General features: G+C 45.1%; 2 protein-coding genes across 5 annotated transcripts in view; one reads left to right on the top strand and one right to left on the bottom strand.

Annotated features, from left to right (window-relative positions):
* The window catches only part of MPG (N-methylpurine DNA glycosylase), a 60,200-nt gene extending 49,245 nt beyond the window's left edge, over positions 1-10,955 (top strand). Inside the window, exon 4 of the mRNA XM_044657707.1 lies at positions 10,570-10,955. Within this exon, the coding sequence (XP_044513642.1) occupies positions 10,570-10,949 (380 nt within the window). The 3' untranslated portion in view covers positions 10,950-10,955. The remainder of the gene's footprint in view (positions 1-10,569) is intronic.
* A 1,615-nt stretch (positions 10,956-12,570) lies between these two features.
* NPRL3 (NPR3 like, GATOR1 complex subunit) overlaps positions 12,571-15,866 on the bottom strand; it is a 67,099-nt gene continuing 63,803 nt past the window's right edge. For all 4 annotated transcript variants that reach the window (XM_044657683.1, XM_044657675.1, XM_044657689.1 and 1 more), the window contains one exon: positions 12,571-12,745. In XM_044657683.1, coding sequence (XP_044513618.1) covers positions 12,580-12,745 — 166 coding nt within the window. In that variant the 3' untranslated portion in view covers positions 12,571-12,579. The remainder of the gene's footprint in view (positions 12,746-15,866) is intronic.

Here is a 15,866-nt window from a genome sequence, read left to right as displayed (position 1 = left end):
GATGGGAGGTCCTGGGTTCAAATCTGGCCTCAGACATGTCCCAGCTGTGTGACCCTGGGCAAGTCACTTAACCCCCATTGCCTAACCCTTACTACTCTTCTGCCTTGAAACCAATACACAGTATTGACTCCAAGACAGAAGGTAAGGGTTTAAAAAAAAAAAAAGAAGAAGGTCTGAAAAAAAAACCCTATAGATTTGTTGATTATAACTTTGGAGAGTGCTATTTCAGTCCAGTGAGGAGATCAGAAGTCAGATTGTAGAGTTCAAGGAGAGAAGAAGAAATGGGGGCAAAGTGTGTAAATGGCTTTTTGGAATTTGGCTGAGAATGGGAAGAGATATATAGGTTTACAGCTTGAGGGGACAGTAGGGGATTCATGAGGATATTATTAGGGATTGGGGAGACTTGGATGTGTTTGTAGGCAGCAGAAAAGGAAATCAGTAGATAGGAGGAGATTGATGATTAGAAAGGGAAAGAGCATGATTGTTGGAGGAGATGGGAAAGGAATGTGATCAAGAGCAATATAGAGGAGCTGGGCTTAACAAGGAGAAGGGCCATTTCATTATAAGAGACTGGATAAAAGGAGAGATTAAAAGATAATGTCAGAGGGATGTGAGATGAGAAGAAAGAGGGAAGAAGTGAATGGCCTCAATTTTCTTGGTAAAGAAACTCAACTGGGAAAAAAACTCAACTGGGAAAATTGGGGAGGGGGAAGTATTGGAGGGTTGAGAAGAGAAGGTTTGGAATAACTTTAGTGGAAGTGAGAAAGGAAATTAGTAAGGAATAAAAGAATCACCTTATTGCAGTAAAGCCCAGGTGCATTAGATAAAAAATCTGGAGTGTAAACCAAGTCAGTAAGGTTCTGTGATTTCTCCAGCTATTTCCAGCAGTGAATGATTTGGTTCATAGTGGGAGTAGAGTTGGAACTTTGCATGGGATGAGCAGAACAGTATATACAGCTGATAGCATTGATTGACATTGGCAAGAGAGCAAAGTAAAGGTAGAGCAAGAGCAGTGGCCTGAGGAGTGGAGTGACTGGAGGTTCTGAAGAGGATAAAGAAGAGTTTTAGGAGGTATGAGGCCTAAAGAGAAAGGGAATGAAAGGAGGTTATGGCCAGATTGAGGAATGTCAGTTTTTAATGAAAGGAATGGAAGGCCATGCAGGCTGGCCTTAGAGGAATACCTGCTGGCAATTTTTGGAAGTTGACAGTGAAAAGGAGAAAGATGTGATGGCATCTGTAGTGAACCATCAGGCCCCAGAAATAAATGTGCATGCAGAATCAATAATATCTGTGTCCAGGGTCATTTTGTGTCGTGATATCTCAGAAGAGAAGAGCAGGCTAGTCATCAAGGGCACAAGTGGTACAAATAACCATAGCAAAGAGGAGGGTGATTTTATCCTCAGAAAAAGAGAGGGTAAAAAAGTATTCTGAAAAGAAAAGTTCATAAAGTCATCGATTTTAGAGCTGGAAGGGTGATAGTCTCATTGGTTCCCTACCTTTTTGGAGGATGAGAATTGTTTTTAAATGGGGAAATTTTTTTTTATTTTGTTAATATATCCCCACTTGTTAGATGTTACACTAGCATCAGGGGAAATTGATGACAAGAAGTTTCTCTGAATTCAATAATAATTTTGTTTTATTTAATCATAAGACCATCTCATTTGTTTGAGAAACAGTAATGTATATGTGTGTGTGTGTGTGTGTGTGTGTGTGTGTGTGTGTGTGTGTGTCTGAGAACCAGCCTTTTGCTTATTTATTATACTGTCGTGCTGTATATTTTATTGTAGTTAAATCTAGATGAAAACGAGTATTTCATGGATTCCAAGATCCTTTTGTTAACTCTGCATGATTTATCTTTCCATCCTTCCACTCCCACTGGGGTCCTTATCCCAAATGGGAACCATTGATGTAGAACATTTTCTTTAATTTACAGATGAAGAAACAGGCTCAGAGAGATTAGATGATTTGTAGAGACACGTAGGTAGTGAGTGGCCCAAACAGGACTCTGGGCCAGATCCTCTGACTGCAGGTACAGTGTTCTTTCTGTTTCTTTTCACCTCACCACATTGCCTCAGAGGGAAATCATATCAAGTAATTTCATCTCCTAACAAATAGCAGCTGTTCTTTTGAGTCCTTGGTAAAAAATAAGGAGGTGATAATCTGCAGCAGGAAAGAACACTAGACATCGGGTCAGACAGCCTGGGTGGAAACCCCAATTTTGTCACTTTCTGCTTTTTTTGATATGTAAGTCAGTTTACTCCTCAGTTTCCTCCTCCAGAAAAATGGAGCCAGTAATTTCTGCCCCCTTCTCTCCACTCCCCCGCCCCCCAGGATTATAATGAGGATCAAATGAGATAATGAATGGAAAGTATAAATGTGTTTTGGTTCTCCCTTAAGGGAATGAGCGTGAAGAAGTAAAGAGAATTGGAATCTGGAGACTGGAAAAGTTTATACATGAGATTCTGCTAGCCCCTAATTTTGTCTTCTGTTTGGGAAAGAAAACACCCAGTTTTCTCTTTGGGGATCAGAATAAAAGAGCACAATCTTTGAGAGGAAAGAAAGTTGTCTTGTCAGCATTTTGGCTCCCCCAGCACCTGTGTGTTGGGCGATGTTCACAAACTCTCTGTGTGGTCTGGGCGCTTCAAACCCTCAAACCCGCAGGAATGAGACAGCCAAAGATGTGCTGGCCCCACAGCCCTTCAGAGAGCACAATGGGTTTCTTAAAGGCGCTTTCAGTTACACTGACTCTTCCCAAAGCTATTTCCCGGAGATGGCTGAGGGCCTTTTGTCAGACACATGTTATAAACTTTCTCCTCACGCATGGGCCCTGCCCAGGGACAGGCCTGGGTTCTTATTCAGGCCCCAGTTTTTTACTTCTTCCCCTTCAGAGCCCCTTTACTTTTTTTCACTTTAATAGTTCCTAATTATTGATTCAGATTTTGGGGATCCTTTTCTCTGCCCCTGGTTTCTAGCTTTCACCCTCTAGTTTTCTCAGTTCACCATTTCTCTCTTCTTATTCTTCTCCTTCAGAGTCTCTGAAGTCCCTCCTCCCTTCTCTTGGTCCCCTCTTTCCTAGCCCGGGTGGGTAGAGACTCTCAGTCACCCCTGCCAAAGACTCATATTTCAAGGCCTCCCCAGACAGCCCACCTACACAGTTTTTTTCTTCTGTTCTGGAGCTAATCTTTAGCTCTGGACACTATTTCAGCCCAAATTAATATACTATAACTATGATAATGCCTATTCTTTCATATCTTTATAATATTTTGCAATTTATGCAAGTGTACATTATGATTTCTGGTACCTGACCATTTATATGGCACTTTGAAATACATTTTTATTTGAGCCTTAAAACAACTTTATAATATGGGCAAGGCAGGGATTATTATTCTCCTTTTATAGAGAAGGAAACCAAGTTCCAGAGAAATGGAAAGTTATTTATCCCAAAGCTAGTGAGTCATGCAGCCAGGACTCCTCAAGAGCTCTTTCTTAATTATTTTAAAAATGAACTCTTATCCTCTATCTTAGAAACAATAACAACTATCAAGTATTGGTTCCAAGGAGAAGCTCCATAAGGGCTAGGCAGTTGGGTTTAATGACTTGCCCAGGGTCACACAGTCAGGAAGTATCTGAGATCAGATTTGAACCTAAGTCTTGCTGGCCTGGAACTCTATCCACTAAGCCACTTCGCTTCCATAAGAAGTCTTTCCAGGGGGCAGCTGGGTAGCTCAGCAGATTGAGAGCCAGGCCTAGAAACAGAAGTCCTGGGTTCAAATCTGGCCTCAGACACTTCCCAGCTGTGTGACCCTGGGCAAGTCACTTGACCCCCATTGCCTATCCTTACCACTCTTCTGCCTTGGAGCCAATACTGTGTAGCCAATACTGGCTCCAAGACAGAAGGTAAGAGTTTAATTAAAAAAAAAAAAAAAGAGTTCTTTCCATTAGGCGGTTCTGCTTCCTTCCCATCAGAAGGGAGTGACTGTCAGGGAGTTTTTAAGTGCCTATGTTCTAGGCACTGGGCTAAGCACTGATCAGAAAACTTTATGCCAATCTAAAAACAACTGTACAAACAATATTTAGGAACAGAGGGAAGGCCTTTGGATTAAGGGGAATCAGAAAAGGCTTCTCACAGAAGATGGGATTTTAGCCAGGACTCGAAGGCATCCAGAAAGCCAGGAGGTAGAACTGAGGAAGGAAAGAGTTCTAGGCACTGGGCTCAGCCGGTGAAACCGCTGCAGTTGGAGTCATCTTGTATAAAGCCCAGAGAGGAGCCCCTGCCACTGGGTCAGAGTCTGTGGTAGGAGGGAAGGTGTAAGAGGGCCGGGTCATGAAAGGCTTTGAATGCCAAACAGAGCATTTTGTATTTGATCCTGGAGGTCTTTGGAGTCAATGCAGTGAATTGAATTTTGATTGTTTAGTCGTTTTCAGCTGTGTCCAGCTCTTCCTGACCCGATTTGGGGGTTTCTTGGCAAAAAAGGAGCATTTGGGGTAGATGAGGAAACAGAGGCCAACAGGATTAAGTGACTGGCCCAGAGTCACAGCTAGGCAGTGGCAGAGGCCAGATTTGAACTCAGGAAGGTGAGTCTCCCTGATTCCAGACCTGGTGCTCTGGGCACTATGGTGCCACCTGCCTGGGGAGGGGAGTGTCAGAGCTGAGTGGAGCCGGTCCTGTGTGCCCCCTCTTTGGAGTGGCTGCTCTGGTTCCTGGGTGTCTGCCCTCCCTGTTGGAGCCCTGGCTTTCCCATTGAGCCGAGGCCCACATCGTAAGTGTCTTCTTACGATGGCCACATCGTAAGTGTCTTCTTACCAGGGGGGTCCTGGGTTCAAATCTGGCCTCAGACACTTCCCAGCTGTGTGACCCTGGGCAAGTCACTTAACCCCCATTGCCTACCCTTACCACTCTTCTGCCTTGGAACCAATCCACAGTATTGATTCTAAGATGGAAGGTAAGGGTTAAAAAATCACGGGATGGGAGTTGTGTCATCTGAGAATGGCCTCGGAGGGTGCACGCTGACACGCTCAGCCCATGCCGGCTGCTTCTCCCTTTCTAGCTCCTCTGGAGTCAGGGCCCCGCTCACTCTCCGCTCTGCTGGCTTCTGTACAAGCTGTGCGACTGGGCAAATCCTGGCACTTCTCTGACCCTCCATTTCCTCACCTGTAGAACGAGGATAACAATATTTGCGTGATGTCCCTCCTATGAAAAAAGGGTTTTGTAAACTACAAAACGCCACCAGAATAGGAGTGGCTGTTACTGTGGAAGGTTTTTAACTGCCCCGTGACTTGGGAGCAGCGAGGTGGGCAGCAGAGTGGATAGAGCTCCAGCCTGGAGTTGGAGGGTCCTGGGTTCAGACACATGCTCGCTGTGTGACCCTGGGTGAGTCACATAACCCCTGTTGCCTAGCTCTCACCACTCTTAGAAGGGACACGAAGACAGAAGGTAAGTTTTCAAAAAGACAGAAGGCTTGAAGTAAGTGCCGGGTGGCCTTAGCAAAGAGATCTCCCTTGGCTTCATGAGGCCTCCAGTTCCCCATCTGTCCAGCGCGTAGGTCCACCCCTGCTTCCAGGGTATTTGCTGAGGGTCGGGCAGGAGCGAGAACCCTTCCGATCTTTCGGGAGAGTGTCACCGAGTGTCTAACAGGGATAACGCGCCATGACTGATTCTTCTGCTTGAGCTTGGCTGGGCCGAAGTACAGGGCTGTGCTTGGAAACAGCCCTACCAGCAGGGGCAGCCTTTGGCTCACTCACATTAGAGTCACGTCACAGAGGGGGGCCTGCACTGAGCACTTCCCCGGGCAGCCTTGAGGGCCCACCAGGGATTGCTGCTGCTCTTCCTCCAGGGCCAGGTGCACAGTGGCTCCATGAAATGGGTCCCTTCCCTAGAGGCAGGCCCAGGAAGGACACTTTGCTCTCCTGAGAAGCCTCAGTTTTCCCATTTTCATTGGCTCATTTTCCGAAAAGGACGGTGGGAGTCTGTAGCAGAACAGTGGCGGGGTCAGAACCCCAGATCCTCGGCCTAACGGGGTCTGGCAGCCAGCAAACCAGACAGACACAGAAGGTTTGGCGTTGCCGGGGCAAAGACTGGTTCTGGAAGTTCTGGCTATGCAACTAGGTGGGAAGCGCAGGGGGACGGTGAGACGGCGGGCAGGGAAAGGAATGAGCTGGACGTGTCCGGTGCCCGGCAGCACTGCAGCGGTGGAGCCTCTCCTAATGCCTAGCTGCTGGCGTTCTCTCTCCATATTCCTTGTGTTTACTGGGCCATACGGCGTGGGCAGAAAGACTAGCGCCTCGTGTTCGGGCTGCCGGAGCCCTTTTCAGGGCTGCTTTCTTCCTGGGGTGCCCCCCGCCCCCCAGCTGTCTTGGCTGGCGTCAGTGAGTTAGGGGGTGGCAGAATGGGTGGTTTTGATGGCCAGAAGGTGGCAGAAGCGGGCACTGAGGTGTGCCTAGAGCTTGGTTAGACACGGAAGAAGCCAAGGCCATCCACTGCTGGTCGTCTGACTTTTGTCATGCTACCGGGCTCCACAGCTTGGAAGAGAGAGTGAGGCTGAGGACTTTGAGCAGCTCTGCCTCACTGAAATCTCATTTATTTATGAGTCAAAAGATATCAGCAGGCTTGTCATTCTAGGCCTCCATGAGTGAAAAGGAGAGCAGCCATTTACCTGTGTGAGCATACGTGTATTCCTCTCATAGAGGGCTGTTTTATTTTGTTCTTCAGATCCTCAGAGCACCGAGCCTTCCGCCTGAGAGCGGTAATGACTGAACCCCTTAGACTTGAAGGAGGGAGCCATTGAAGGTGTTTGCATTGGGGGAAGAGGATCAAAGTGGTTCATTAGGATGGATTAGCTAGCGAGAGTAGAATGGAGATCAGTTAGGAAGCTAGAATGGTAGTCCAGGCAGGAAGTACATGAGGGTTTAATAATAAAGAAGATTGGATGAGACCCTTTAGAGGTAAATGTAAAATCTTACTTCTAAAAAAACTCAGTTTATGGATAGCAAAGACAAGTTTTTCATAAGCTGGAGGGCACCTGGGGGGCAACCCTAATGGTGACGATTTGTTTGCAGGAACTAGAGGTGATCCCAGAGCAGTTATCTTCATGTATTTAGAGCTTTTCTTTATTCTGCTGGACTCCAGAAGGCAAATCTAGGAGCACTGAGTTGATTTTGGAAAGCGATATATTTAGATTTGATATAAGGAGAAAATTCCTCACAATTGGAGCTATTCAAAAGTAGTACTGGCTGCCTTAGGAAATTCCCTTTTGGAGGTCTTCAGGGAAAATCTGGGGAGGCCACTTGTCAGGAATGTAATAGAGAGGAATATGGCATAAGGAGATTTGAGAAAATTAGCTATAAGAAAGGAATTGTGATTCTTGGATTTGGGAATTTGAGAGAATGTTTGTAGTGCCATTAACAAAGGCAGGAAAATTGATGGGCTATTGGGGAATGTGTTTTGGAAGAGCTCACTGCAGGGACATAAAGCAGATTTGGCCTACTTGCATAATACTGGGCAAGACCTCATTTCTCTGGACCTCTATTTCTGCCTTCTCTTCCTCTAGTAGGTCCCCTACTTGATAGGATGAGACACAGTGATGATGAAAAGAAAACTGGCCAAGCACTCTTAAGGGTCTATAGAGGGCCAAACAATGAACATATCCTGTAGCCAGGAAATGTCCCCCATGGAGAGATACATGGCCCCAGCCAGGGGGTGGGAGGTGGAGGTGAGGTGCTATTGTTACCTTAAGCCTGGCTTTCCTCAGCCACGGGGCCAGGCACTGCCCTCTGATGCCCTGCCACCTCCAGACACACTTGGATGTGAACAAGCAGTTGAGGAACTGCCGAAGTATTTGCAGAGGAGCTAGAATTTCAAGGCTTTGTTGGCCTTGATCATATCTTTACATTCTTTGAAAACCGGCTGCTGAGGGGGTGTTTGCAGACACATCCGGGCCAAGATTGCCAGCTTCTACACTCTCCAGTCTGTACCAGGAAGGATTCCCTCACTTTCCCCAACAGTTTTGAGCTCTGCTGGATGTTTCAGTCTGATTTTTTCTGAACGAGTAAAAGGGAAGTATAGTCTACTCTGTGGCAGAGGCACCAGGCCCTCACAGGAGTCCAGTGCTGGGGAAGGAGGCAAGAAGGGCAGTGAGTCACAGGGGTGGAGGGGCAGGAATATCCTGTTCTCAGGCAGCTCAAATTTGTCAGCCAGAGGCTGGATTGATCATGAAAGCTCAGTTGAACTCGGCCTGCCCGATTGTCCCCAGGGGCTGTGTCCCCGGTCAGGAGACTCTCTGCCTGTCTAGGGAGCCAAGGGGGAGGGTGGTTGTAAGAACCGAAGTTTATGGGAGAGTATGAATAGAGGTTCTGGTTTAGTAGAAAAAAGATATTTTGACATTGCAGTGTTTTTCCCACCATTAACCCCTCACTAAAGGCTTGGCCTTTACAGGTTGGAGTCTGCATTTTTCTACTTCCATTTGTAACCCTTTAGTTAGTTCTTAACCAGTGAACAAATCTAGAGGGATGCCCTGGAAGCAACAGGAAGGGTCCCTCAGGGCAGAGGCGTGAAGGAGTCTGGGGCAGATTGACCAAGGAGGGAGTTAGGGCTGTGGGGGCAGAGGAAGTGAGGAGGTAGTCTAAACTATGTTCCAGATAAGGCCCATCCCTTCAGAGGGTGAGAATGAAGGAGTTCCCATCGTAGCCCCATCAGTGCTGGTGCTCCCATGACACTATCTCGGACTGCATGAAGATTTATATTGCTGGCCTTACCAGCCCTACCATATTATCCTAATTTTATACATGAGGAAACTGGGGCTCCATGAGGGGAAGCCATTTAGGATCATAGGATTTGAAACTAGAAGAGGAAAGCCCAGAGAGGAGTCTGGAGCTCAAATTCAGCCCCAAGCTTTCTGACTCCCAACAGGCCTTTTACTTTTCTACCTGAGATTTATTTTCTGATCACTTAAGTGTCAAAATGACTTGAGCAGCTATATATATATATATATATATATATATATATATATTTACATTTTTAAACCCATATATATATGTATATATATATATATTTTTTTACATTTTTAAACCCTTAACTTCTGTGTATTGGCTCCTAGGTGGAAGAGTGGTAAGGGTGGGCAATGGGGGTCAAGTGACTTGCCCAGGGTCACAGCTGGGAAGTGTCTGAGGCCAGATTTGAACCTAGGACCTCCCATCTCTAGGCCTGACTCTCAATCCACTGAGCTGCCCCCTTAAGGAATATTCTTAAGAGATCCTCTTACCCCATGCCACAACAAAAATACCCTGCCGTTTTGGACTTGGTTCACATGAATGCCCAGTGCTTGACACCAAAGGGCCACATACAATCCCAAAAACCCTGGTTAAATTCCAAGGCACTAGGGAAATGGCACGTGCTTCTGTTTCTTATGGAGACACACTTGTGTAGAATTCCCTTCATGTAGTGTATTTTGGAAAGGTACCAGGGAGAAGATCCTTCTTTTTTCGTTCTTCACTCTGGTGGCATTCTTCTGATTTGATCAGCTCCTCTGACTCGGTCCAGTCAGGATAGACATTAGATGACACGTGGGTGAGACACAGACTGGGAAGCTTCTGGCCATCACTTTCCCCAACAAACAGTGCTGTTGGGCTCCAGGTAGCTTTATTCACTGGGAAAATAATCTGGGGTTGGTGAGCTCCAGGGCCAGCCCTGTAAGCTCAGGGCTGGAGGCTGAGCGAGGCCTTGGCAAAGGAGTAAGTACGCCCGAGATCAGCCCTGCTGGCCTCACAGATGGTTCAGATAAAGCCTGTGGGAGGCTGACTATAAAGGAGGTATTATGCCTAAAACTTATTTGGAGACTGGATTTTTCCAAAATTTGACCTGCCCCAATTTGGAGGGAGGCCTTTTCTGCCTTTATTACTACAATACTGGTGTGGGGTTACAGAATCGGGTGTTTTGCACTAGATAAGATCCTATCAATCTCACTACCCTCCACCCCTCATTTTATTGATGAGGAAAATAAAACCCAGAGAGAAATAGAGATTCGTACTATCCAGGTCACACACATATCAGAGCCAATATATCAGCCCATTTTATGACAGAGACTAATGTTAAGCCTCTCTCTCCTTTCTGTCCCTCTTGGCAAGCCTTAATCTCTTGACCAGGAGGAGTATGTCCCAGATTTGGGTATACAGAGTTATTTGCACTAAAAATAGTTTTTTCCTTAAAAGAATAACGGGACCTGGTTTTCCTTATGTTATGACTCACTCTTCTGTTTCCATGAGCATAGGTGGAGGATGCAGAGGAGGAAAGATCAGAAGTACCCAAGCAGATCTCCCTCTCATGATTGACGGCTGACAGTATTGAAATAAAAACTTACAAACTAATTAGCAAGGCTAAAAAGTATATTTCACTGCTTTCAGAAAATAGAATCACAAGTCATTGCTCTAGCCAGATTAGTTTCCAGCCAGCATTTCCATCCTTATCTAAGGATAACACAGTTCTGACCCTGCCCTGTGTCACCTTGATTCACTAGCAGAAACTCTTCAAAAATCCTTTTCATCCCCTTAATTCAAGGCTTTGCTTACTGTCTACAGGTGAAGGGGCTTGCATCCTTCTTCGTTCCCTCGAGCCAGTGGAAGGCCTGGAGATGATGCGGCAGCTTCGAAATGCCCACCGTAAAGGAGCTGCCAGGGCCCTCAAGGACCGGGAACTTTGCAATGGCCCCTCTAAGCTATGTCAAGCCCTGGCCATTGACAAGAGCTTTGACCAGAAGGACCTGGCAGAAGAGAAAACCATTTGGCTGGAGGAGGGCCCTGAAAGGCCAGGGGAACATACTGTGGTGGCAGCAGCCCGGATTGGTATCAACTATGCTGGGGAGTGGGCCCAAAAGCCACTCAGATTCTATATCCAAGGCAACCCTTATGTCAGTGTGGTAGATCGGAAAGTTGAACAGGAAATGCAGGCCAGTGGCTAGGGCCCAGCTAGGGAAGCTGAGCTGCTGCTGCTGCTGGTGTCAACATGGTTTGGCTAGGCTACAGCAAAGATTTTTAGGAGTTTAGAAAATAAATTCTTGATTCAACAAAACAATATTAGGTGAGTCATGTACATATTAGTGCCTTATTTTTTTTAGTTTGGTGTTTTAGGGCAGGAATGTTAGCAGCTTTCATGGAGAGTGTGGCTCTTGCCCCTCTGGCTTTGAAGTTATGGGTTAGAGGTACCTAACTCTCTCCTTTTAAAGCAATTTGACTTTCTAATTTCAGACTTCTGTGGCCTTGCATAAACAGCAGGATGGTAGCCCTGGGCTTCTGAAGATACCACCAGAGCCATGGTCTTCCTTTTCTCTTTAGCCCTGATGCTGCCACCTGCAGCCAAGATATCCTGGTAGGCCTCATCCAGGAATCTGCCCTGGGGACCAAAGTGAATCTTCCTAGGGAGCCTGGAGCAGGCATTGAATTGTTTTCAATGCTGCTGACCCAGGAATAACCTAGCTAGCTTCCAGCTGATGCAAAAACCATCTAATATCAAGAAACCCCAGTGTCACTGCCTAGTTAAGCATTTTACCATAATGGCACAGAAAGTATACTTATTCCATGGACAGAGTCTGGGAGAGGCTCTGAAAAAAAAAAAAAAAAAGATCTGATTGGCTGTGAATCTCATCAGGGGTGGATGCCACAGCATGGAGAGAAACTCATGTTTTCCCATTACCTTAGCACTGCTACTTACTGGTCTTCTGGCCACCTGCAGTCCCTTGCCATCAATTCTTTCAGGCTATATCTGTATGGGAGGGTCCCAAAGGGTTAAACCAGATTTTTTATAATGGCTTTTATGGTGGGGGGAGGGGACTGGATCAAGGGATTGTGTCTCCCTTTAGGGGCAGGGTGTGCTCCTTGGAGAAGCTGAATGATAATTCTAAGGGACAGAGGGAAGGCATGAGACAGAGCAGCTAGGAAGTTGACTCCTGGCCCTTTCGCTCCTCTATAACATCTTCAATAGTCCATTAGCTCTGAGACTGAACCACAGTTGGGTTGGGGAGATTAGCCTTTAAAAGAAACTTAAAAAAAAAAACAAAACACATGCTACTTAAGCAGGGAAAGGAAGGCCTCTTAGCTTCTCCCAACCCACCAACCAGTGATGATAAAGGATAGTGATGGGTCCAGGAATGACTGGCAATCTAAGAAGAAGGGCTGATGGCTAGAGGGAGTTCCCATGCCACCATCTAGCAGCAAGCTCAAGCTAAGCTGGAGCCTACAGTTGATTCCAGATTAGGAAGCCAGCATGTGAGTTAAGATCGTGTTATTTAGGACATTTTCCTCAAGCTAATTGAGTCACCAAATATCTCTTCTCCACCTATATCTAGAATTCAAGGTCCAAATAAGTAAGACCTTTAGATTCCACTAATAACCGTATCCTTAGGAACCCACATAGGCACTGCTGCTTCTTAAAAGGAGGTTAAATAACGGGAAGATCCAGCTTGGAGCTTGAGGGGAAACCAGCTATGGTTCCAAGAGTCACCCTTTTTTGTGGAATGCCTCCCCCTCTTCTCTAGCCCTTGGTGGTTCAAAGAATTCTCCAGGGTGAGTGCTCCTCTGAGCATGAAATACTTCTCATTTTAGAAGTGACTGGAAAACTGAAATAATTGGGTCCTCGTGGTTGGTGACCACCAGCACACTTCGGAACTTGTCAAAGAGCATCAGCAGTTGGGATCGTCGCATGTTTTCATTGTACATAATTTCTTCCAAGTGATGACGACCCCGAAAATAATGTAAAAGCCTAAGAGGAAAGAAGAAATTAATAAATGCACCTCAAAAGGTCCTTGACAGTACTTTACATCTGTGAGGCCCTTCCCAGATCTGAGAATCATAGCTATAAAGCTGGAAGATACCTCAAAAGCCATCTTATCCAAACCACTCATTTTACCAGTGAAGAAATTGAGACAGTGAGGGTAAGCCACTTGTCCATGGTCACAAAGGTAATAAACATCAGAGGCAGGATTTAAATACAGGTCCCTTGACTTAAGAGCCAACACCCTATCTATAGTATTATAGGGTTATTTGCTGGCCTTGTCAACAGATGGTTCATACCCTTATTCCAGGCCACCTCTGATGGCCTCAAATGTAAAAAAGACAACTTTTGTAAAGCTTGTAATTTCTCTCATTTGGTTCTTACAATCACCTTCTCAGGTTGACATGTCAGGGATAATAACTGAATCTTATTTTTGGACTAGACTTGTGATTTCAATGGCATAGGGAACTCCTCCCAGTGAGTAAATTCTCCACCAATATACAGATAAGCAACTTTAGAGAGTTTCCTCAGACACTAAAAAGAAAAGTACTGTGCCCAGGATCTCCAGCCTGGATGAATCAGAAATCAGGACTTAAATCCAGATCTTCCTGGATGAGTCTGGCTTTCCTACCACTATATCATGCTGGCATTTATATAGTGTTTTATATAAAGTCTGAAAATATTTACAATACAAGGATGATTATCTCCATCTGAAAGCTAAGGAAATCAAGGTACAGAAAAACTGGGACACTAATGCACTGATGTTGCAGTTGCGAACTGATCAAAATATTCTGGAGAACAATGTGGAAGTATGTCAAAAGGGCAACAAAACCATGCATACCCTTTGACCCATCAATGCTACCAACTAGGTCTGTATCCCAAAGAAATTTTTTTAAAAGAAAAAACTACGTATTAAAAATATTTATAGCAGCTCTTTTTGTGATGGCATAGAATTGGAAATTGAGATGTCCATCAACTGGGGAATGGTAAGACCTAGGGTCACCAATCTGACCCTTGCTACTCTTCTCTCTTAGAAATGATACTTAGACAGAAGGTAAGAGTTTTTAAAAAATGAGGGAATGGATGAAAAAGTTGTGGTATGAATACTGTTGTGCCATAAGAAATGATGAGCAGAATAGTTTTAGAAAATCCTAGAATGACTTATATGAACTGATGCAAAGTGAAGTGAGCAGAACCAAGAAAACACTGTACATAGTAACAGCAATACTGAATATTGATCAACTGAATGACTTGGCTATTCTCAGCAATACAATTCTCCAAGATTGTTCTTGAAGGACTTATGAGGAAAAATGCTATTCATTTCCAGAAAGAACTGATGAAGTCTGAATGCAGATTGAAGCATACTTTTGAATCTTTTTCTTTTGGTCTGTGTTTTTTTTTAACAACATGGCTAATATGAAACTATGTTTTGCATGACTATATGTATATATCAAATTTCTTGCTTTCTCAGGGCAGGGAGGAGAGAATCTGGAACTCGAGATTTTAGAAAATAAATGTTAAAAATCATTTTTGTGTGTAATTGGAAAAAATATGGAAAAAGAAAAAGAAAAAGCACAGAAAAGTTAAAAAGGTTGCCCAAGATCATATAGTTGGTAAACAGTGATATAAAGACAAACTCAGGTCTTTCACGGGTCTCTTTCCATCTCACTTTCTATTTTAGCCTCCTGCTTCATTTTATGTCTAATGTCTAGCATAATGATAACTTGTATGTTTTTCTCCCTCACACACTCAGTTCACACAAAGGCTAAGAGAAGGTGGTTAAACATCAAGAAGCAGAGGTAGAGATGCACACATCCCTCTTCCTTCAGCCAATAGAGGATGGTGGGATTGGTGTCCAGCATAGAGCTGGGCACCTCTGATAAAGGGTTGCCTTTTGGGGATCTTATGACTTTTGAGATTTTTAGGCCCAATCCCTTGTCTCCCTCTCCGAAATGGAAGTGCCAGCATTTTCTCCAGACAGCTAATGCAGCCAAGGAATATTACTGGCTATTTCTGCAATATTTCCCAATTACCCCAAGTGGTCCTGGGGGTTGGAGCTAAGCTGGCTTTGGACAAGAAGGACCTCTGTTCTTCAGTAAGTGGGGTGGTGTGTATTCAGGAGTCTTTCATGGGGAAAAGTTGACACCATGAGCCTTTTTTGCTCTCATAGTTTCTGTGCTCCCCTCCCACTTGCCCTGAGCTATTCAGAGGGGGGCACTTTGGGACTGTCCATTCATACTCATTCAGATTCCTCAGCAAGACAAGCACAGCTCAAACAGCATACAGGGCAGTCTCAGAATAACGTCTATTCAAGTACCACTCAGACTGAAGGAGAGAGGAATACTTGAGCTAAAGAGCTTCACTGGAGCAGGCACAGAGTGAGAAGAAAGTGTGAGCTGGAAGAAAACCCCTCACAGTTGGAAGGAGATTTCTATCTGATTCCCTGACTGGTCCTGGACAGTCCTCCTCACCCACAACCAAAGCTACACGGCAGAGATGATCTGGCTTAGGAAGGAGCTGCTATCTCCCTAAACTGTTTTCCCTAAAGTGACTGCTGGGCCCACTAGACCTGACTAAGCAGAAAGAAAGTAGGATCACAAAGTGACACACAGACTTGGAAGGGGCTTCATCTCATTCCATCTAGTCCCACCTCCTTTACTTTACAGATGAGAACACCAAAGTACATGCTCACAAAGTAAAAGTAGCCGGAAGTAATAATCAAACCCAAGTCCTTTTCCATTAGTACACATGTTCACCACATGGTTTCCCTCTGTCATTTCCACACCTGTGGGTCCCCGTCTCCTTTAATTGGTAGTTACTCACTAGCATGAAATAGGGACAGGGCACTTGTGCAGGGAATGACCAATGGGAAATTAATTTACCAATGCAGGCTAGCATCACCTCTGCAATTTAGTTTTACAGGGTCCTAGAATACTGGAGTTCAGTGACTAACCCTGAGTCACTCAGCCAGGATGTCAGAAGCAAGACTTGAACTCAGTCCTCAGAACTTCTTGGCTTGGTCTCAATTATAGAGATAATGACCATTTGAACAGCATTCTCATAGGTTTTCTCATTTGGTTAGCCATGCCACCTCTTACTGTTTTGGCAT

Source organism: Gracilinanus agilis, chromosome 1 (assembly GCF_016433145.1).
Source record: "Gracilinanus agilis isolate LMUSP501 chromosome 1, AgileGrace, whole genome shotgun sequence".
Lineage (NCBI taxonomy): Eukaryota > Metazoa > Chordata > Mammalia > Didelphimorphia > Didelphidae > Gracilinanus > Gracilinanus agilis.
The sequence above is the reverse complement of the archived record's forward strand: the minus strand, read 5'-3'. Positions and strand labels throughout refer to the sequence as shown.